Consider the following 23470-nt stretch of genomic DNA (forward strand, 5'->3'; position numbering starts at 1 on the left):
GCTCAGAGAGAGGACAGTAATTAAAGTCAGGCTGCAGGCTCCCTGATTCCTCACACCATTGTGGGGAAGAGAACAGCTGCCTCTGGCAGCCACCCATGACCTGGGCCTGTGCCAAGGGGTTTCAGATTCTGCCGGAGTTCCGGGCTACTGTTCAAATGTGTCCCGGGTTTCGCTGGGCCCTTTGGTCCCCTGCCACGCAATGAAGTCCTGCTGTTTGGGGCATAACTGATTGAGAGATTGGATTCTGGGCAGCACTCTGCACCCAGGACTCTGGTGTCCTGGGGCTCCCCTGGCACAAAGATGACCACCCACCACTGGGGCCTCGGAGGGAGGGCTGGCCAGGACCAGGATGGAGCGCACAGCGAGGGGCCAGCGCTCTCCCGCCCACTGCTGCGAGCCCTTTGTGCCGGTTTTGTTTTGTCTTCTGGGGTAAAGGCTCCCTCCTCCATCACCCCTTTAGGAACCAGCTCATGTGAAGGGGCCCGTTAGTCACGGATTCCGAGTCATTGTGGAGGGATTGGGCATTTTCAGTGCTGGAGCTTCCAGTGACCTTTTAAATACTGAGATGAAAAATAAAGATAAATCCAGAGCCCCTCCTCAGTGGATGCAGAGAAGAGAAAGGACCACAGAGTCTGAGGCTCTTTTCCTGCTCTCTGTAGAGGACTCTCTGGGCAACAGTAGTAACAATAACAGAGACAGGTTTAAAGAGGTCTTTATATAATGCCTGGGTCTCTATATACATCGTCTAATGGACCCATAACCCCCTGTGATATCATTATTGCCAACTGACAGAAGAAAAAGCTGAGACTCTGGTTTACTATTCTACCCAAGAGGTTCCCTGATAGCTCAGTTGATAAAGAATCGGCCTACAATGCAGGAGACTCCAGTTTGATTCCTGGTAGGGCAGATCCCCTGAGGAAGGGAAAGGCTACTCACTCCAGTATTCTTGGGCTTCCCTTGTGACTCAGCTGGTAGAATCTGCCTGTATAGTCCACAGGATGGCAGAGTCAGACCCTACTGAGCGAATTTCGCTTTCACTTTTCCAAGGGCACACAGCTGAGAAGGCAGTGCAGGAATTCACATTCAGTTCTGTCTGGCTGCCTGACTCCAAAGATGCCCCTCAACATTCAGACCACCTAACCAATGTAGCCAAGACCTACCTGTGGTTGCTGTTCAGTCGCCCAGTCACGTCAGACTATTTGTGACCCCATGGGCTTACAGCACACCAAGCTTCCCTGTCCTTCAGCATCTCTCAGAGCTTGCTCAAACTCATGTCCATTGAGTGGCTAGGTAGGAGTTGCCAACTAGAGTAGGCTGGAACAGGAAATCAACTGGGAACCCTGAGGGAGCCTCCCTTAAAAATGAGAGCCCCATTGTCTTACTCTTTCAACAATTACCATGGAATGGGGGGCTTAACCACAGTCATGTATTCCTCACAGTTCCAGAGGCTGAAAGTTTGATATCAGGGGGCCAGTGGGATAGGGTCCTTGGAAAGGCCCCTGCTTCTTTCTATGTCCTCACAGTGTGGGGAAGAGAGTGAGGAAACTTTCTGGTGTCTTCTTTTACAGGCACTAATTCCATTCATAAAGAACTCCACCCTTATGACCTAATTAACTCCCAAAGGCTCCATCTCCAAATACCACCACTGGAGATTAAGGTTTCAACATTTAGATTTGAGGGAGGACACACACATTCAATCCATAACACTTGTAGTTCAGGCAAAGGCTTTAAAAGGAAAAGTTGATTACCCAAGTATACCCTAGGAAGAGAGGAAAGAGAGTGTCTGTGTTGTTGGGTCCCTGAGGTGGTGGTTCTGGACGAGTCCCAACCTAGAGCTCCTGGGAAGAGACTGTCTTCCCACAGTGCACATGGGACCTTTGCAGCAAATGGGGTCAGCTGCACCAACAGGTCTGTACCTGAAAGTAAGATGAGTTTCCAGTGGTGAAACCCAGGGTGAGAGCTGCCTATACAGTGTTTTTGTACAAATTTTTAAAAGAAGAAGGCATCCCCTTTCTGGGTGCCCAGTTTAGTGGCACGAGAATCAGCATGGGCTGAATTTTAGTTTCCACTCATCTCCTTGGCTGTGCAGACTCCACAGTGTATATGATCTGTATCACTCAGTGAAACCGAGTTGTATGACAAGCAATGACAGCAGCAGATTTATCTTTAGACCCCAGTCTGGATCCCCTTTTTGGACTAAATGTCTATCGGGTCATGTAAGCCTCCAGGGTCTGGTATGCTCTGGGGAGAGGGGAGGACTCTAGCAGAGAGATAGTAAGAATTCATACAAATAAGGCAGAAGGTATTTGAGCAGTCTGTGAAGAAACCCAGTTGTAGTTGTTCCCAGTTCTGTGGATTTGTTTATGCAAGTTAGACGACTCCGAACTCCTTCACACTGAGTGCGGCTCTTGCGTCTCTATCTTCTGCGACCACGTGTGTGTGCTTAGTCTCTCAGTCGTGTCCGACTCTTTACAACCCCATGGACTGTAGCCCACCATGCTCCTCTGTCCATGGCGATTCTCCAAGCAAGAACACTGGAGTGGGTTACCATGCCTTCTTCCAGGGGATCTTCCTGACCCAGGGATCGAACCTATGACCATACATAGTGGGAATTCTCATGGTCAGGCATGAACTGCTTGATGGAAAAAATTGCCCTTAAGCATAATGTATGATCCTTTTAATGTACTGTTGAACTTGATTTGCTAATATTTTGTTGAGGATTTTGTTTCAATATTCCTCAGGGATATTGGCTTGTAATTTTCTTTCTTTGTAGTGTTGTCTGGCTGTGGTGTGTCAATGAAAAAAATCTTGCCAGCCATATCAGTAAACAAAAGATATTGTAGCCATCAAGCCACTAAAGGGATTCATCAACCCACTGAAGGGATTCAGGATGGAGATGGATGCACTGTCCATTGCCAAGTCCTCAGCCACTGCAGTCTCCTCCAGCTGCTCAGACTAAGGGGATTCAGGGTGAGAAAGCACAGGATTCTGGCCCCCAGGTAGCTGAGATGCTTATCAAAGGAATGATTTCAGTGAGCCCAGACCCTTGCATCTTTCCATATATAGAAAAGTGCTAAATTCCTTAACTGGAGAATTAACTTGTGTGTGTGTGTGTGTGTGGTGTGTGTGCGCCAAGTTGCTTTAGTCATGTCTGACTCTGCAACCCAGTGGACTGTAGCCACCACAGTGAACTATCCATGGGATTCTCCAGGCAAGAATACAGAAATGGGTTGCCATGCCCCCCTCTAGGGTAACTTCCCAACTGACAGATCAAATCCACGTCTCTTATATCTCCTGCATTGGCAGGTGATTCCACCTGAGATATCTGGTTTTCTTTAATTAATAGTGATCTTTTGATGTTCCGACTACCTGGTCTTTGATGTTAAAAACGCCTATATATCCTGGCTCCTCCCTTACCTCTTTGGAAACAGTCTCTGAGATGCTGTGTCCTGGATTGAAGTCCTCAGTTTTACCCATGGAATAAAGCATAATTCTCAACATTTAGGTTGTGCTTTTTTTTTTTTTTTAAGTTGTCAGGTATCAGAGAGATGCTAGCCTCACACAATGCAGCTGGCTTGACAATGATCAGACAGGGCCATGAGCTGTGCCCCATAGATGGGTAGGGCCACAGGCTGTAATCCACAACTGGACAGGGTGCTGGCTGTGCCATGCTGTGGGGCTGGCTCCCTGACTGGGTTGGGCCACCGACAATGCTCAATAATCAACCTGGGCCTTAAGCTCTGAGACTGGGAAGGATTAGTACCCTACCTCCCCAGCTGGGCGAGGCCACAATCGGTGCTCTGATGCTATGCAGGGTTGCTGGCCTGGCTCCCTGCCCAAACAGGGCAGCAAACTGGGCTCAGAAGCTGCTCAGGGTCTCTAGCCAGGCTTTCTTGTCAACCAGATCTGGAGGCTATGCTCAGCAAACAGTCAGGGCTGGGGGCTTGGCACCCTGTCTGGGTGGGGCCATAGGATGAGATCTACAGCCAGATAGCCCTTTGGCTGTGAATCCAACCTGGGCAGAACTGCCCACAGAGTTCCCTGGCCAGAGAGGGCCACAGCTCGGCTCTGCGGCTAAGCAGGACCACTGGCTGGGCCCTCTGCTCAGGTGCCACCACCTGGAGGAACAAAGTCGGCCAAGACCCATGTGCTGTGCTGCTTCCTGCCTAGCTGACCCCTGGCCATCTAACCCTACTGATTCACACCCCTCCAGGGATTCCTGGGAGATGAGACAGGGCAAGTAGTCCTCCCAGGAGGCATCCTGGAACACTGAGGAAGCTGGATGTCAACCTTGAACTCTCTTCCTCCCACAGGAGAAGACGGAGGCCCTGGGGGACCCTTCAGAGAGCAACGCCAGCCTTGGGGAGAGGTGATGCAAAGTGAAATCCTGCTCTTCTAATGCACTGTTCCCTGGTTTCCGTGATCCCAGGGAATGCCTCAGCCCCACTTCTGGGTTCTGGAATCTTCAGAGAGGCATCTTATTGTGCACAGTTGCTAGTCAGTCTTTCTGTGAAAGAGGTGGAAGGAACCACCTCTTCCACCATCTCACTGACATCCCTCCTCCTGACTAATATTTCTTTATTACTATTTCCTGCCTTGAAAAAATAGTCATTCTTACACTGCTGCCAAACAAATAGAATCATGGCTTATATGGCTAATTTCATGTGTGTGTGTGCCGAGTCACGTCCAGCTCTTTGTGACCCTAAGGACTGTAGCCTTCCAGGCTCCTCCATCCATGGGATTCTCCAGTCAAGAATATTGGAGCGGGTTGACCTACCCTCCTCCAGGGGATCTCCCCAGTCCAGAAATCAAACCTACAACTCTTGTGTCTCCTCCATTGCAGATAGATTCTTTACCCACTGAGTCACCTGGGAAGCCCCTAATTTCATGTTTTTAACAATTCTACTCATTTCTCCAGATCTTCCCAACCCAGGGATTGCATTGGGGCCTCGTGCACTGTGGGCGGATTCTTTACCAGCTGAGCCACCAGGGAAGCCCTCCCACCAAGTGCACTGCTCCAGGCAAAATAACTTTGTCCTTTGGTTCAACAACATTACTAGCATAGTTGTTCTTGCCACATACATGAATCCTGCCACAATCAGGGTTTCCACAGAAAGTAGGCTCTCTTTGAACATTAGCTCTTTAGCAAATAGTGGCATATGGCCATTTGACCATATGCCTGCCATAAGTCTGGGGAAAGGTCCAATGTGAAGTTTCTTGTTCAACTTTAAAGCCCCATACAATTCACTCAATAATCATTTATTAGACGTAATTATTGCCAAATTCCAGAAAATGATAGGAATGCAGAGGTTAGTACCGCCCTCTATAGACAAGTCAGAGGAATAAATACCTGCTGTTATAATACTATGATTAACAGCAAGCAGATGAGCCTGGAGGTCTTGGAGTAGCATAGCTGATTCCATGGTAGAGGCACTTAACTGACTCAGAGAGGTTTTAAAAGGTGACACTTAAGCTGAGAGTGACAGGTTTAGTGGAAACGAACAAGCAGGGAAAATGGGGATTACATTCCAGGTATAGTCAGAAGAGGGGTAAATTCATGAAAGTGCCACGGATATAGAGCATTCAAGCACCTATCTATAGTTGGTACTAGATTCCTACAACATGGAGACTAGAGGGGAGTGGGAGGGACCGGAGCAGTGACTGGAGAGGCTGACAGGACCCGTGTGTTTGAGCTACCAATTCTAAACTTTACCTTGAAAGTGACAAAAAACACTGAAGGATTATAAGCAAAGGAGTGATGACACAGAGTTGCTTTTTTAGCACTAACGCATCATCCAGCAATGAGGAGGATGAGTTAAAGGATGGAGAGTTCAGAGATAACAAGGTCTTTAGATCATTGCAGGAGATGAGGTGAGGGGTGATGAGGACCCCCACCAAGGAAGGGGCTGGGACAGAAGAGCAGAGGAGACACAGGAACAGGGCCTTTCCAACTGCAGGCCCAACCTACTAGTGAGTCGTAACAGCAATCAATGGATAATAGCCAGGCTTCATTAACAAATAGGAAAAAATATATTGATGTACCACACAGCTCCTACATGAATCAGGGCTTTGGAAAGAAAACACACACACACACACACACACACACACACAACTTCAATTACCTACCAAAACAGATCATTGAATGTTAATACAGATAATAATCTACTACTATTTAAGTTATTAAATATGGGTATGTTTGTATGAATATAGTTATATTGAGTCAGGATATAAAATTAAGTTTTTCTGAAGATCATGAATAAAAATATTTGAAACATACTGACTTAGAGACTAGTTCAGAATAGGCCTTGGTAACCATTTGGACAAGATGAGAGGCTACAAGAAAAAAATGTGGCTAGGTTGACAATAGCTATTCAGGTATGTTTAGCTTTGGGACATAAAGTTGAAGGAGTTTATGCCCCGCCCCACCCCCTGAGAAGCTATACAGGAAATAAACGGGAAACTGCTCTAGGATGGAGGAAAGAAGCTGAGGCTGCAACGATAGATCTTGGGGTTGTCAGGGCATTTGTGATCAAGGAAGCCTTGGGAAGTGCCACCCTCACATGGAGAGAATATGTGGAGTGTGAACAGCAAAGGGCAGAAGTGAGGACACCCGGGAGCACACCAGAGTGTGAGAGCACCAGCAAGCAGAGGAAGAAGTCCTGTCCAGAAAGTTAGGAGGGAAACCAGACTTCCAAAGACCCAAGAGAAGTTTCAGGAAGATGGAGCCCAGTTGTTCAGATGCAGCGCAAAGGCCTTGAAAGTTTGAGGCCAAAGACTCTACAGTTGGTAACTGCGGCTTCATGAGAACAATCTGGGGGAAATAATGGGCAGAAGTAGGCTTCCCTGGTGGCTCAGACGGTAGAGAGTCTACCTGCAGTGTAGGAGACCCGGCTTCGATCCCTGGGTCAAGGAGATCCTCTGGAGAAGGAAATGGCAACCCACTCTAGTATTCTTGCCTGGAAAATCCCATGGATGGAGGAGCCTGGGAGGCTACAGTCCATGGGGTTGTAAAGAATCGGACACGGCTGAGCGATTTCACTACACTTCAATGGGCAGAAGTAGATTGACTAATTGTACCAGTTTGCACAGGATTGGGGGGTTTCTTGCTACATGGCACTTTCAATGCTAACACTGGACAGTGCTATGCAAACTGGGATGGTTGGTCACCTTAGGACTCAAAATAGTTAAGGTTTAAGTTGCAGGTGAGATGGAGGCAAAAAGTGTGGATTCTTTTTCTGAGAGACTCCAACTCTAAAAAGAAGAATGTAGAGTAATATTCCCTGTAAAGAAGGAAACAGGATCAACAGTTTTAGACTTCTTTATTCCTCCTCTTTCTTATTTTAAAGCCATGCTAAGGCTTAATTCTACAATGAAAGGAACAAGTGAGGATGAGGTTGGAGCTGTAAGAGACTAGGGATAATTGATGGGGCAGCATCTTGTCCTCAAGAAGCAGAACAGGCAGACACTGAGTCCTGAAGGAAGAAGGTCCCACCTGCTTGAGAGAAAATTCCATGTGTGTAAGTGGGGATGGGAAATCGAAGGGGATTACAACAGATGCTTTCCATCTTGTCAGGACATGGAGTGAGGAGACAGGTGGGACTGAGGCTTGAAGGGAGATGAGCAAAGGCGTGGAACAACTGTTCAGATGTAAGAAGACTAAAACACATTCCAGCAAACAAGGAATGCCCAGCTGAGATGGGGAGTCATGAATATGCAGAGTACAATGTAATTATTATTACTAACTAAGCTAAGGTCCTGTCCAAAGTCATACAACTGCAAGCATATTATAACATATTTCCATTCTTGAAAAATATCTGTTGCTGTTTTAGTCTCTGAGTCATGTCCAACACTTTGTGGCCCCTTGGACTATAGCCCACCAAGCTCCTCTATCCACAGGATTTCCCAGGCAAGAATACTGGAGTGGGTTGCCATTTCCTTCTTTAGAGGATCTTCTTGACCCAGGGATCAAACCCACATCTCTTGCATTACAGGTAGATTCTTTCCATTGAGCCAAGGAAGCTCCTTGAAAAAAATCTACCATTGCACTTAACAATTGTCTATGGGCAAGTATATGGTTAAACAGGAGACAAAAATACTTGCTAAACAGGCTTCAGGGAAAAATGACATGAGAGAAAGCAACAGTGTGTTCAGCCTTTGGCAGGACTGTTACTAAATGGGCACTCCTCACAGCACTGCTGTAGGGGGCACAATCCGACACACATGAGCCCAGGCTGGAAAGTAACACAGGGAGCAGAATCAGAGATCGGGCAGTTTGGAACCTACAGAGGGGCCAAGCACACATTCCCAGCACCCTGGATGGCTTGGCACCTTGACCTAATGCCAAGTCTTGGCTGCCTGATACTGAGAACTCTCTCCTTCTTGGTGGACATTTATACATACCCTATGCCAAATCCCCATGATAATCCTTTGAGATAGTTCTCCAGCTTTGCCAACAGGGAAGACTGTGTTTCAATATGGTTTACTAGTCCATGACTAGTAAATTAGCAGGGATGAGGTGTAGCTAAGCTGACTGACTTAGCCCCTCCCTTTGCCCTTCTTTATTTTCACCTGTAACAATGAGGATAATAACATCTAAGCAGAGGCCTTTGTAATTATTAAATGAGATCATGTATGTGAAAGTGCCAGGCACCCCCACAGATGCTGCTCATTTATTTGTCCAGTACAGCATTTTTCAACTGGTAGCAATTTTGCCCCCAGGGGATCTGTGGCAACGGGGATATTTTTGATTGTCACAAGTAGAGGGGTGCTATTGGTCTCTAGTGGGTACAGGCCAGGGATGCTGCTAAAAATTCTACTATGCACAACCCCCACAACAAACAATTCACCTGCCCAAAATGTCAGTGGTGGTGAGGTAGACCCCTGCTAGCAGCATAATGCAGAGGACTGGGAATCACACACGCTAACAAAGCACAACAGGGTCTCACAAGTAACAGGTCGCATTGATAGGATGCTTGTAGATCTGGATCTTGGACCCACTACGTGCTTTTGGCAAGGTATTTAACCTGTTTGCATCTTACCTTTCAAATGGGGTACATAATAGCATAAAGTCACCTCAATAAGTTAAATTATTGCTGAATAATTTTCTGCTGACACAATGAAATTACTCACTCATCACCACCTTGAAATTAAATAGACACCAAGTGTCTGAAGATGCCAAGAGTTCTTTTCATAGTTAACAAGGCTCGCTGCTATGTTTCCCGCAGTGCCTTCTCAAGACAGCTTTTCTTCAGAAGTGACTTCAGGATAGCATTGAAAGTTGTCTCCCATGGCTCAGTACCATTTGTTCTTTCCCCAAATTCTTTTCTGAAAAGATGGCAGTACTTTTGATTTACACAAACACTGACCTAGATTCTAAAATCTTTTGCCTAACACTGGGTTTCAACTTTCTCCCATGTAGACACTCTTACCCTCTATCTTGGCTACCTGAACAGAAGCAGCTCTCTGCTCTACAATATAACCAGTAGGCAATATCTTCTATTGAAGGGGTGTTGGTCTCTCGACATTTTCACCAGAAAAGTCTACAGAACTGAAGGGCCCCCTTTCTTCTTTCCAGCGGCTCACTTCCCACCCACTCTTTCCTCCTCTGCCCCTCAACCATCGTGCTATGCTGCCACTTCATGGCTGGTTAAAATATGTCTCTTTTCCCCAATCTCCCTATGATAATCAGATCAGACTCCTCTCCAGGGCTCCTTCAGGTTCTATTCATCAAACCTGCTATCCAGGGAAGACTCCTTTGGAAACTTCACACCTTCTCTACTCCCTTTCTAGGAGAGAATGTAGGTCTAGGCAGTGAGGAAGCACAGACAGGCAGAAACCAACAGATGGGGAGGGGAAGAGGAGGAAAGAGGGTAGAGAGAGTACAGCTTGTAAGGGAAAAGGCAAACAGATCAGCCAGCAAAGAGCATGGGGCTCACAACCCTAATGGCTTCCATGTGTAGAAAACATTTATCTATGTGCATAAAATCCGTATACCTGCAGTACCAATCCAACAATGGGGGGTGGGGTAGGCTCAAGGCATATTAGATATTTTCCCTCTGAGCTACCCAACAAGCAGTAAAAGAGTGAAAAGCAGAGGAATATTGTCATCCCCACCCTCTGAGATAAGGAAACTTGGATGCAAAGATGTTATAATTGGCCTAGTCTCCACCTCCCAAGGAGAAGGCAATGGCAACTCACTCAAGTACTCTTGCCTGGAAAATCCCATGGACGGAGGAGCCTGGTAGGCTGCAGTCCACGGGGTCGCTAAGAGTCTAGCAGGACTGAGCATCTTCACTTTCACTTTTCACTTTCATGCATTGGAGAAGGAAATGGCAACCCACTCCAGTAGTATTGCCTGGAGAATTCCAGGGACAGAGGAGCCTAGTGGGCTGCCATCTATGGGGTCGCACAGAGTCGGACACGACTGAAGTGACTAGCCACCTCCCAAAGTGGCTGAACCATGGGAAAACGAGAAATAGACTCCAGGTTTGCTGACTTTCTCCCATACCAGAAATCTTCAAGAAACGTCCACAGGAAAAAAACATCAGAGAGAGCAATGAGAGTCCAGAAAAAGAAAAATGAACAACAGCACTGATAAGAATGGGAGAGACAAAGAGATGGAAGAAACAAGGGGGGTGGAAGAAAAACAGGCGGAAAAATGACAGAGACTGACCCCAGTCCCCAACCGGGGATCAGTAAAGGGAGGGTCGCGGTGGCGCACTGGCCTCACGTCCTCAATAACACTGTCACTAACAAGGCAAAGAGACCACACAGGAAACCATCCTCTAAGAAGACACCCAAATCAATAACAACATACCTCTGCTCCAGTCTTTTCAATACAGACTTTAATTCACAACGCGCTCAAAGGGGAGGGAAGGGGAGAGCCCAGAGCACTGTTGGGAAGGGGCTATTACACTAAACACACTAACCTTTTGATGAAAAGTTGACAAAGAGACAGGGGGCTGCAGAAGCCACCTCCTGACCCTTCTGCCATCCCCACCCCATTCCCCCATCCCGTCTTGGTTTCTTGGCTCGATTGATTCGGTAAGAACCTATCACCGGCTTTTTTTTTTTTTTTAACATGAGGCTGTGGTTAAAACAACCCCCAACTCCTTTTCATCTCTTTTTCTGAAGTTTCTTTTATTAATCGAATTTTTAAAATCCCATTTCAACTCCACGTGCATTTGACGGTCGTTCTCAAGGCTCGGGAGAGACCCAGAGCGGGGAGCCCCAAGCGCGGTGTCTGCTGTGGAAGAAGGGTGCCGCGCAGTCAGTCCCGGGGCGCCCCCTCCTCGCCGGGCGCCCCTTCCCAAGCCCCGTCGGGTCTCCAAAGGCCGGCGAACGCCGTGCGGCTGTAGCCCGCGCTGTAGTCGTAGGACACCTGTTGGGGCGGCGGCGGCGGCGCCGGGGGCAGAGCGCAGTCTGAGAAGAAGGGGGCGAACGGGGCCAAGAGGCCGGGCCCGTCGTCCCCGCCCGGAGAGTCCGCGGCGGCGGGGTAAACGGAGCGCAAGGGCTCGTTCAAGGTCAAGCCACCGCCGGGCGCGGGCAGGGGCGGCTTCTTGGTCGCGGGGCCGCCCGGGGCGCTCCAGGGCTCGGGGTACAGTAGGCTCCCCACCATCGCGGGCTGGGACTCAAAGAGGCCGGGCTCCAGCTCCGGGGGTCCCCGCAGGACGGCGGCCCCGGCGGGGAACACATCGAGAGGCTCCGCGGCAAGTAAGGCACCCGCCTCGGTGCCCGCGCCGTAGTCGGGCCCCAGAAGCTCGAAGAACTCGGCGGCCTCTGAGCCCTTCTCCAAGTCACCCAGGCTCACGCCGGGCCCCGACGGGCCGCACCCGCCGCCGCCGCCGCCCGCCCGGGACGGCTCGGTGAAGAAGGACGGCGGCAGGTTGCGAGCCCGCAGCGGGACCTTCCTGGAGCCAGGGACCGCCGGGCCGCCCGCGGAGCCGGCCGTGTCCCCTCCCACGAGCCCGGCCGCGGGCGCCGCCTCCGCAGCCCTGGCCGGATCGGCGCCCCCGGGGACGTGGCGCAGCGAGTCGAAGAGCGCGGCCAGGCTCCGGCTCTGCAGGCTGGCGGCCGCTGCGGCCTGCGACGCCTCCCGCCGGGGAGCCGCCTTGCCGTGGGCCGGGACCGGGACCGTCTGGGCGCCGGCGAGCGGGCGCTTGGCAGGCATGTCGGCGGCGCCCGGGGAGGGCGGGCCCGGGGGCGCGGCGCCCATGAGGCCGCTGCAGCGCTTGATCTGCTTCTGCAGGTACTTGCGGTGGTTCACCTTCCGCTTCGACTTGCCGGGCTTGTCCAGGGCCAGCTTGATGTTGCTAGACGCCGAGTCGATGAAGCTGAGCAGGTCGCGGGTGGCCTCGCGCGCGTCCCCGCTCTCGGCGCCCGCCAGCAGCGAGCCCGCCGGCGTCCCGGTCTCCTCATCCTCGAAACAGCAGCCCTTGTCCAGGGCTCCGAAGGCGCCTCCCAGCCCGTCCGGGGAGCCCCCGAAGCCGAAGGGGACGAAGGGGTGCGTGCTGAGGAGCGCCGCCTGGACTGCCATCGCCTCCGCTCCGGGGCGGCCGGTGCGCCGCCGGCCGCTTCCCGCCCGCCGCCCAGGCCCGGCTGCCGCCCTGGCGCGGTGCGCGCGGGGTAGCTTCCTCGTTCGGGGCCGGCTCGCTGCTCGGCCTCCCGGGGGAGCTCATTAGGTCTTGTAAGCGAGGGGAGGAGGGAGGGAGCGCGCGGCGACCGCCCCGGTGGCGAAGGGGAGGGGCTTATTTAGCGGGGCTTAGTCGAAGAGTCGGGGCGAAGGGGTCGTTTTTCTAGTTTTCTAGGCTTTCTCAAGCTCATCTTCTTAACCCCTTAGTTTCCCTTCGCCCCGCGCGTTTCTCTTGGCCAGCTCCAGCCGCAAGATGTGAAGATGGGGTGGCGCGTGCTCAAACTCCAGCTCCTATTCAACCACACCCGGGCGTGGGGCACTCTCCCTGAGGCTGAGTAGGCAAGAAGACACGAGGGTTTCAACCCCAGCTCTAGTAATAATAGTAACCACCGGCTACGGAGCTTGGGAGCTTCCCAGATGGCGCTAGTGGTAAAGAACCTGCCTAGCAATGCAGGAGATGTAAGAGATCCAGGTGCAATCCCCTGGGTTGGGACGATTCAAGGGAGGAGAGCACGGCAACCCACTCCAGCATTCTTGCCTGGAAACTCCCATGGACGGAGGAGCCTGGCGGGGCTATGGTCCATAGGGTAGCAAAGAGTTGGACACGACTAAGGCAACTTAACACACACCAGGAACTTGCTTATGCCAGGCACTGTCACTGCATTACCTCATTTAATCTTTGAACAATAGTCCTTTGAAGTACCTATTATCACTATCTAACAAATGAGGAGACTGAGCCTCAGAGAGTTTCAGGGAGTTGGCCAAAGCTATATCCAGTCCAGGCTGACTCCAAAACTATTCCTAAGACCTTGACAAAACCTAGGTTCTTTCTTGGCCTCGGGCTTCCTCCCCTATCAGATGGAAGAAGGAAGCTAGTGTCTCTACAAGGTCTAGCCCTGGTCCTAAGATTCTAACTCGATATTCAGATTTTCATTCTCAACTCTGATGCTCATTCTTCTACCCTTTAATTGTTACAGGCAACAGTTTACAGCAACTTGAGGCCAGTGCTCAACTCATCTTTTATAAGTAGTTGATAGAGGAGGCAAGGGAGAAAGTCACTCCCACTAAGCCAGCTGGTGCTTTAGAGAAAGACCCTTGTGCGTGTATGAAACTCTCAGTATCTTAAGGCAAAATATGGACCAGAACCTCTCCCCTACGTGTCAAACCATTTAGGTTGCCCTTTTGGAACTTCTGTTGCATTTCAAGAATCTCCTTGAAGTTCATTTAGACCCACTTTCACCTGGGCAAGCTTCTTGAGAGTAGAAAAATGAGTAATATGGCAGAGCATGACAGATGATTCTGAAAGACTTGGGTTCTGATCTTAGCCTCACCACTCAGTCCCTCTGTGTTGGGTTGAAATCCTACCTCTGATGAGTACATAACTTTGGGCAAACCAGCTGACCTTTCTCTGCCTTAGCTCTCACATGTTAAATACAGGTTAGGTTGCCCACCTCACAGGGCACTTGTGATCTTTAAAGGAAACATCTTGCGGAAAAATCCTTATCTGTTAACTCTTCTATAGCCTATGATGAGTATTTGCCCTTATTTCTTTAAAACACAAAAAGGTGACTATGTTTCCTTACATGGACATTGAATATGCAATAGAACACTTCAATCACAAGGTGTTCCTGAGGGTTTAGTGAGGTTACATATGAAGATGCTGTGTGTGTGATAAAGTGTTCCCTAAATAAGTTATTATAGTTTAGGTGCAGAGTCTACCCAGGGCAGATATAAACCATCTCTTTAAAAACTCCTTACTTTAAGCTTCATTTTTCAGGATGTAGCAAAACCATTTTTGAGTACCCTGAAGGCACAGCCTTACCAAAGGAGAAAGGGCCAGATAAACACTTTTCATTTGGGAGATGAAGTACTTTTCCCAAGCTGACATGCCAAACCAAACTTTTTTTGAAAAACTCAAGTTGGCTCAATTATAATGTACCTTTCCTTTGAGTTACACACAAGATTTTGTCCTCCATGATTGGACTGTTTTATTGTTGGTGACCTTGCACTCAGAAAATTGTATGGACTTGTCGCTGGGCTCCATTTCACCCCCCCTCAGATGTGGATGTCAGCACTTCCCTTTCCCGGTCAGCAGGACCCTTCCATCGACCTCTGGCAGCCAAGAGCACTAACTCTTTTTTTAAAACTTCTTTCAACTGAGCAGCTCTTACAAATCCCCAGACAGAGATTGTATAGGACAATATATTTAATTGACATCTTTAGTCTGAAAAAAAATCTCTCTTAGTTTCCAGAGTTAGCTAAGCCCTCATATTCAAGATGAATGGAATATGAAAATATTCATATATAAAAGACTGTTTCCAGATCATTGGAGTTCTGAGCATCAAAATTGATTTGGCATTAGATGAGGATAGGTTCAAATTCTGGCCTGCCACCTGTGAGGCGAGTGCCCCTGGGCAAGTCAGTCTGCCTTTCTAAAGCTGTTTCTTCATCTGCAAATGGGAGTGGTTCTAACTATCCTCAGAGTCTTTGTGAGAATTAGGTAAAGGTAGAGGCAGGTAGTATCTCTGAGTCTTGCTTGTTTTATCTGTGCAGTGGAGATCATCTCAACTCCTCAGGGTTGTAGGGAGATGGTATATGTGAAAGCTCCTGGCACAAAATAGCAGCTCAACAAGCGGCCATGTTTTTTATTCCTCCACTCACTTCTTACCAATATATCTCCCTATAAAATCAACATCATTTGTTCTTTCCCCCAACAAAATGAGTGACTATTTTCCAATGCGAGAAAGCAGTTATACTTTCAGGTTGTAGAAACTTAGAAACAGACAGTGTAATAGAGTGCCGAAATTAGAACCAGAGATTGAGACTGGAGCCAGTATACCTTTTCATTATCCATCTGGCTATAAAAATTTACTTAAAACCCTATACTTCAATATTCCCATCTATAAAATGGGAATAATTATGTAAATTTAATAAGGCTATTGTGGGCAAAGGAGGTAAGACTATACAATAGAGAAAAGACAGCCTTTTCAACAAGTGGTGCTGGGAAAACTGGACAATTGCATGTAAAAGAATGAAACTAGGACACTTCCTAACACCATACACAAAAATAAACTCAAATGGATTAAAGGCTTAAATGTAAGGCCAGAAACTATAAAGATCTTAGAGGAAAACAAAATCAGTACTCTCTTTGACATAAATCACAGCAAGATCCTCTTTGACCCACCTCCTAGACTAATGACAGTAAAAACAAAAATAAGCAAATGGGACCTAATTAAAAGCTTTTGCACAGCAAAGAAAACAATAAATAAATAAAAAGATCAATAAGACTATTGTGAAAATCAGTGAGATAATGGAAATGGAAGTTCTTTGTCAACCATAAAGTTCTATATACAAATATAAGACCTCATAGCTTAGAAGTTCCACAGCCTAAATCACAAAATTGATCCTTATGTATAAAATATCCATTCAATCACTTATTCATTCAACCAAAAGATAATGATACCAACAATATGCTCAGCACTGTGCTAGTACTGTGGATACAGAGACAAAAAGCCATGATTCCTACCCTTCCTGGTGGAAAGACAGACATGTAAACAAGCCATTGTAATATAATGTGATACTTCTCAATAGAAGTAAATTAAAGGTACAATAGTTGATGAGATTAAAGACCTTCAAGTTGTCCAGAGGATGAAGCCTGCATAAACAGGTACAATTTGAGCCAAGACTTGAATGATACATTTGTGTACACCAAGCAAACAAGTGACATCTCTGGAACAGCCAGGCAGAAGGATGGTCATACAAAAGCATTGGTGTTTATGGAAAACTATAAATAAAAAGACAACAATGAACAACTTCTGCTTGAAATAACTCTATACCTGAGACCAAATAAATCCTCAGAGCTTCCAAAGTGCAGCTAAATTGCTCATGTGGACCCCACCTTGTGGTCCCAGTTGTTTTCTTCATCTCCTTTGCGGAAGAGCTCTATTCCAGATGGAATGAGTTTCAGCAAAGTCGGTGGCCTGCGACTGCCGGCCCATCAGCCCCTCCTCCTACACCCTGAGTGAGCAGGCTCACTTGACTGGTTTGACATCAATCCATTCCACTTCCTCTGGGGCAGAGGGACCTGGCTCCAGCCTGCATGAGGGCCTCTCTGCAGAGCTCCAAAGTGAGCTCTTTTGCCCCACTGATACCTAATACTGAGCGAGTGGGATTAGTCTCCTTGGGAACAAAGCCCCCCAGGGACTCAAGGGCTGAACTCGCCCCAAACCGTTTGGGAGAATTGAGATTTCATATTGTTCTTTTACACTTGGATTTCAGGACATTACTGAGACAAAGGCCCACCTGAGAGCTGCCTCCTTTCTTGTGAGTAAATATAGCAGCGGGATCAAAAGCTGACTTACTTATTTTGTTTTCCTCTTTGTAACTTTAATCATATTCCCTGCAGGACAATCTTAGTGCTCAGAGATGTCAGGAATGTACATTCATAAAGGGAGAAATAATTATGCATCTTTTCCTCTCTCTTTTCCTCTTCCCATGCCAATTGCTTGTCACTCACTACTTTTGAAACCTCAGATAAAACAAATCAATTCCTCAATTTCACCATGCAATTTATAAAGGATCAGTTTCATCACAGAATAATGTTACCTTACAAATTATGCACTCTCCAAAATGTATCTCTTATTTTCTTTCTCATCCTTTCCTCCATCCTTCCGGTCCAGCTGACGTTGACTATGCTGGCCTGGATGATCCAAGGTGGCGTCATTGGATGACATGACTTCACCTGCGCCTACATGGGCGGTCTGTTGGTGTAACAGTACTCAGACTCCTTACATGGAAGCCTGGGAATCCCAGAGACAGTGTTGCAAGAGGCATCTGTCGGGCATTCTGCGACCTGGCTCCAGAATTCCCAGAACATCACTTTCACCACATTCTATTGGTCAAACAAATCACTAAGGCCTGTTCCCGAGGAGGGAAATTAGAATCTAGCTCTCAATGGAAGAAACATCAGAGAATCTGTTTGGTTTGTGTCTTAAATCTCTTTTCATCTATATCACCCTCCCTTTTTCTTTTCTCTTCAGTTGGTTTATTGAAGAAGCTGGTCATTACCTCGTCATCTTCTCCCACGTTCTGGATTTGGTTGGTTGCAGCCTTCTCCTTGGCATCATTTAATACGTTTCTCTGGCCCCTGTATTTCCTAAAAATGAGAAGTAGATGTAGGGGTTTGGTCAAATTCATATTCTTTTTTATGCTATGTGCTCACACACACACATACACGTACTATAAAATATATGCTACAATGTATATGTTTCAGAATAACAATGCCAATATTCTTACTAATAATTACTACAAATTTTTCCTTTTTTTCCATTATTTTGTCCTCAAAATATATCTGACTAATGATAAACAGTCCAATTACCATGTTTTAAATTCACTTTTTAAAATCCTCTCTGTGTGGTTATGCCATCATTTCACTACATAATTGAAAAAGGTTAGGTTTATTTGTTTTACTTTGCTTTATATAAATTTCCTTTATAAATCTTTATTTTGTTTTATAGTTTTTTAAAAAATTTAGATGGTTTCAAAGTCAAAACTATACCACAAGATATGTTCAAAGAGAGCCAGCTTCTATTGTGGGCCCTCCACCCTATTCTCTCCCCTCTTCCTATAGGTAATTGTTGTTGTTTTGATTTGTTTGAGTTCAGGTTTATTCTATTTAGTTAATATATTTATTATACATTTTCCTCTTCCTTTTTTTTTTAACTTAACAATAATGCATCTCCCTTCATTTTTTATAGTTGTGTAGTATCCCACTGGGTGGCTCTACCATCATTTATTTGTTATGATTAACTCACTTGGGTTTTTTTAGACCTTTTATATTATAAATTGTGCTGCAATGAATAGCTTCAATATAAAACCAAGGTCTCAACTACTGGTCTGGTGTTCCTTTCATAATATTGGTATGGTTATAAAAACAAGGCATATACTAATTTACATTTCATCCCTTTTTTCATTTATTTAACATTTATTGAACTCAGACTTTGTGTTAGAAAGCATTATGAATTTGGAGGAATATAAAGATTCATAAAGCAAAGTCCTACCTTCAAAGAATCCATGACTTGGTAGACAGTGCAGACACATATTCAACAGATAGCAAAGCCATATAAAATAAAGTGCAAGCAAAACACTGAGGGGTCAATAGAGAAAGCCACTAGGATAAAGGAAATTGAGAAGGACACATTGATTGTGTGACATTTGAATACAGTGGAAAGAGCAGAATTTCCCAAAGTACATAAAGACAGACACTCGATACAGACTGCACAGAAATAGTTCTAATGTTTGTCCTTAGCTAGGATCTTTTCATTTTTACAAAGAGAATGTACTAATGTATTATTTATTTATATACATTATATATTTAGTTAAAATATTAATTCTTCAACTGAATGTGGATGGCATTTTCAATGAGTCATGAGTATTTCTATATTCCTGGACATGCATAGGAAAATAGTAGGAGACTACACTAAATGAGCTGGGATTATCAAAATACTAAATGCAAAGCCAAGAGACAATATGAACTCTGTAGTGGGCCTCTTTCTTTCCATATCTCTTGAGATATTGTTGGGCTAGGTTCATGTCAAAGGAAAATAAGACCTGGAGAGAAAAGACCTAGATTTAAGGTTTGGATCTAGTGTTTAAATGCATTTTGTTTATAGAATAAATTATTATTCTATTCTACTTCATTTCAGAAAAAAATTTAGACCAATTATGAGATTATGTAAAATGCAATGAAATAACACAACTCAAACTGGAAATCAGTGCCCAAATTTTGGTTCCTAATACCATTCCCCAATAAAAGGAACCAGACCTCTTTGAGAAATGGCTAATTCTAGGACTGAAGGTAGAGAATGTACAAGATGACCCTGGAACTTTTTTAGTACCAGAAAGTAAAGAAGTGCTCAAACAATGTTAAAAGAGACACAGGAGCCAACTAAAAGAGTTCCCAATAACCAAAGTTGGAACAATTTAAGCAACAAGATAAAAATGTAATAATGGATTACAAGCCAAAGAATAAAACAAATATTCATTAGTCCATACTAATGTGAATGATTGAATAAATAAATAAGTGGAGAATAATAGCTAAATCTCCCATGAAGAAGAGTTCCAAATAATTTATATAAATACTCTGCTCTCAAGGAGGCACAGTATAACTTCTCATGCTTTAAGTGTGACTTTATTGTAGCTACCTTCTTCCAAAGAAAGCAGCGTGGAAAAAAGGGGGAAAAGAATGATTTCAGAGTAAAGGAACCTGGCAAACAGCACTTTAGCCAGGTAATCAAAGTTAACAACAGTGCAATATTGTTAGTATATACCCTTGATAGGATGTGATGAGAACGGCACTTTACTTCTGTGGTTTACCCAAAAAGCAGTTCTGCCATTTAATCATGAGAAAAGCAAATCAGAAAAATCTCAACTGAAGGGAATTCTACAAAATACTTGACCAGTACCCCTTCACACTGCCAAGGACACCTGGGAAGTGTGCGAAAAAAAACAAGGGAAGTCTGCGAAACTGTCACAGACAAGAAGACCCTAAGACAGAACTGTAATGTAGTCTCCTAGATGGGATCCCAAAGCAGACAAAAGGATATTAGATAAACTAAGGATATCTAAACTATAGACTTTGGCTAATAATGAGGTACCCACATTGGTTCATAAGTTGCAGGAAATGTGTCCTAGTAATGTAAAATACTAACAATAGGTAAGGAAACAGGATACAGGACATATAGAAACTTCTCTATGCCATTTTTGCAATTTTTCTTTGAATCTAAAACCATTATTAAATAAAAGGCTTATTTTAAAAAAGAAAAAGATAGGAGGGTTTCATGAAGAAATAAAAATGTAAAGTATTAAGTGGGACCCAGAATGACATTAAACCTTGCAAACAAATATATCCTTGTGAAATCATTGCAATCTTGGCTCTAGTCTTCCTAAGAATCAATGAGAAAAGTGAAATCTAGTCAGTTACCATAATTAACACTACCCAAAAGATAAAAGGAAACCAATTGTTTAGGATAAATACTGGCTTAGCCAAAAGTTCGTTCAGGCTTTTCTGTAAGATGGTATGGAAAAACCAGAACAAACCTGAACCTTTTGGGCCAACCCAATAGAAGGATCCTTAGTACCAGAGCCAGCCAAGTATTTTTCTCAAGGGTCCTGTTGAAGAGGAAAATGTAAAATAGAATGAACAATCTTCATACACACAGCTGTGGCTGGTCTTTGTGATAACAGCCCTAAAGGAATCACTGATCCCTGGGTCCAAGCTCCTTTGCTGTATGACATTACCCCTCTTCCATTATGAGCTAGTCTGTTTCTCCACACCTTTGAATCTGTGCGGAAGACTGCACAAATTGCAAACATTTGCAGCCTTGCAATGTAAGAGGCATAGCAGCTTCCACTTCCACACTGTTGCAAAACTAGGACCCCAGGCTATGAACAATCCTAGGAGAAACAAGGTTCCCCAGATGAGAGCCAGCACCACTGCCAGACAGGCCAGTGAGACCCTTTTGCACACTCCAAACCCAATCAAACCATCATATAACTGAAGCCACATGAGAGATTCCAGGAAAGACCTGCAAGACAACCACTCATAACAAATACCATCATGTAAAATCATGCATTTTGATTTTAGGCTAATAAATTTGGGGATGGTTTGTTATGCAAAAGTTTGATGAGCTGTTTTTAAAATAATAGCCCTCACTACCGAAGGATAGTACCAAACTCCAGTACATCTATCCAAAGCAACTGAACAGAAAGTCTTCATTCCAACTGAACACCTTGGAAATCTCTCTTGAGCAAGGTAATCCCTGCACTGCACACTTCAACTGAGATAATGGATGTGAAAGCACTTTGCTAACTGGAGAGGATCCTACCAATAGTCATTTGTCCAAATTTTTAAAAATTGCTATGGGCTTTCCAGAATATTGCTAAAGCAGGGCAGCAAGCAGGACATGCATTAAAAAAACACTATATGGGACTTCCCTGGTGGTCCAGTGGATAAGAATCTGCCTGCCAATGCAGGGGACATGGGTTTGATCCCTGGTCCAGGAAGATTCTACATGCCAAGAGCAACTAAGCCTGCATGGCACAACTACTGAGCCCACATGCCTCAACCCCTGAAGCCTGCAAGCCCAGAGCCTGTGCTCCACGGCAGTGAGAAGCCCGTGCACTGCAGTGAAGAGCAGCTCCTGCTCATCACAACTGGAGGAAGCCCATGCAGCAACAAAGACCCAGCGCAACCAAAAATAAAAGCAAATAAATAAATTTAAAAAAAATTTTTAAGCAACAGCAACACTGGATTCTCCTTACTCTGGATAACCACTAAGTCAGTGTTTTCTAAACTGTGTCTTCTACTCCCTACTTTCACCAGTGATCACTCAGCTGATCCCCAGATGGCTTGGTATTTTCAAAAGAAAAAGAGCTGACACAATTTTGTGTACATATGTTTCATAAATTTTAAATGAAAAGTTATGGCTATCATAGAAATTAGCTTTTTCTTTATAATCACATCCTAGTGGTTACACATGTGTTTCAAAGACTACATGTATTTTTTTTGGCTAAATTACGTGATCAGTTAATAGATGCAGTTTCCACCTCATTTAAGTAATTTTCATATCATAGTTTTTATTGGTTACATTTTCATTTTCTTCAATGTTACATATTATATCTGTATCTTAAATATATGAAAGCATATCAATGGCTTCAAAGCAGTTTTTATAGTACTAAAATAGTGAGAAAAATATTTAAAACATTATAAATACATATGATAAATAAGACAAATTAAAATATAAAATATACATGCTGGCATAAACATATATGTAAGTATAATAATTTGTATAAGAACTGCAAAAAAAAAAGGAAGAAGGAATTTGGAAACTAGCTGATTTGAGGCACAGAACCCAGGGAAGCCTCAGTACTTGAGAAAGTAGGAGTGAGGAAAAGGAAAAATAGGAGAACTGGCTAAAAGTCTATATAAGAATCAATTAAAAGTAAATCAGACAGGAGAAAGACAAATGCCATATGACAATGCTTATATGTGGAGTCTTTAAAAATGGTACAAATGAACCTATTTACAAAGCAGAAATTGAGTCACAGATGTAGAAGATAAACACAGTTACTGAGGGAGAAAAAGGGAGGCATGGGGTAAATTGCAAGATCAGGATTGACATATATACACTACTACATAGAAAGTAGATAACTAATAATAACCTACTGTCTAGCACCGGGAACTCTACTCAATACTCTATAATGACATATATGGAAAAAGAATATAAAGTGTATTTGTATGTGTATATGTATAACTGACTTTGCTGTACAGCAGAAACTAACAAAACATTGTAAATCAATACTCCAATTGTAAAAAAAAAAAAAAATTGTAAAAAAACTGTCATCCAACTGAAAAACAAGATTTTTCTTTCCTATGGAATTGAACTTCAATGGTTCTACTGTAGGGGATTCTATCTGTTGACACAATGTAGAGTGAGCAATGACACACTACTAAAAACAAAGGGATTAAATGAGATTTTACCTTATGAATAAAGAGCAATGACCCTCATTTTTTCAGTCAGTTTCTAGAATATTTGCAGAAAGTCATATACCCCCCAATTGGAATAGTCTTCTCTGAAAGGTTAATAGCACAAGAGAAAGGACTGGGTGGGTTTCCAATAAGCTTTTTTGCTATCCACTCTTAAATATAAATTGTCATCCAACGTTCATCAAACAGTTTGGCAATGTCTCCAACACAGATAACAGAGACCAAAAAAAGAAATATATTAGGAGGAGAGAATCCCAGAGGAAATAAATAATGCAAAAAACAAAAGAAAACTT

General features: G+C 44.9%; 1 protein-coding gene across 1 annotated transcript; it reads right to left on the reverse strand.

The window, feature by feature from the left end:
• Positions 1–11269: 11269 nt before the first annotated feature.
• FAM181B (family with sequence similarity 181 member B) lies at positions 11270–12535 on the reverse strand. The gene has a single exon (XM_068976410.1). The coding sequence runs from the start codon at positions 12533–12535 to the stop codon at positions 11270–11272; it is 1266 nt and encodes a 421-aa protein (XP_068832511.1).
• Between the last annotated feature and the right edge of the window lie 10935 nt (positions 12536–23470).

Source organism: Capricornis sumatraensis, chromosome 8, assembly GCF_032405125.1.
Source record: "Capricornis sumatraensis isolate serow.1 chromosome 8, serow.2, whole genome shotgun sequence".
Lineage (NCBI taxonomy): Eukaryota > Metazoa > Chordata > Mammalia > Artiodactyla > Bovidae > Capricornis > Capricornis sumatraensis.

Excerpts from the sequence above, each read along its gene's own strand:
- FAM181B (XM_068976410.1), bottom strand. The coding sequence starts at position 12,535 with ATGGCAGTCCAGGCGGCGCTCCTCAGCACGCACCCCTTCGTCCCCTTC.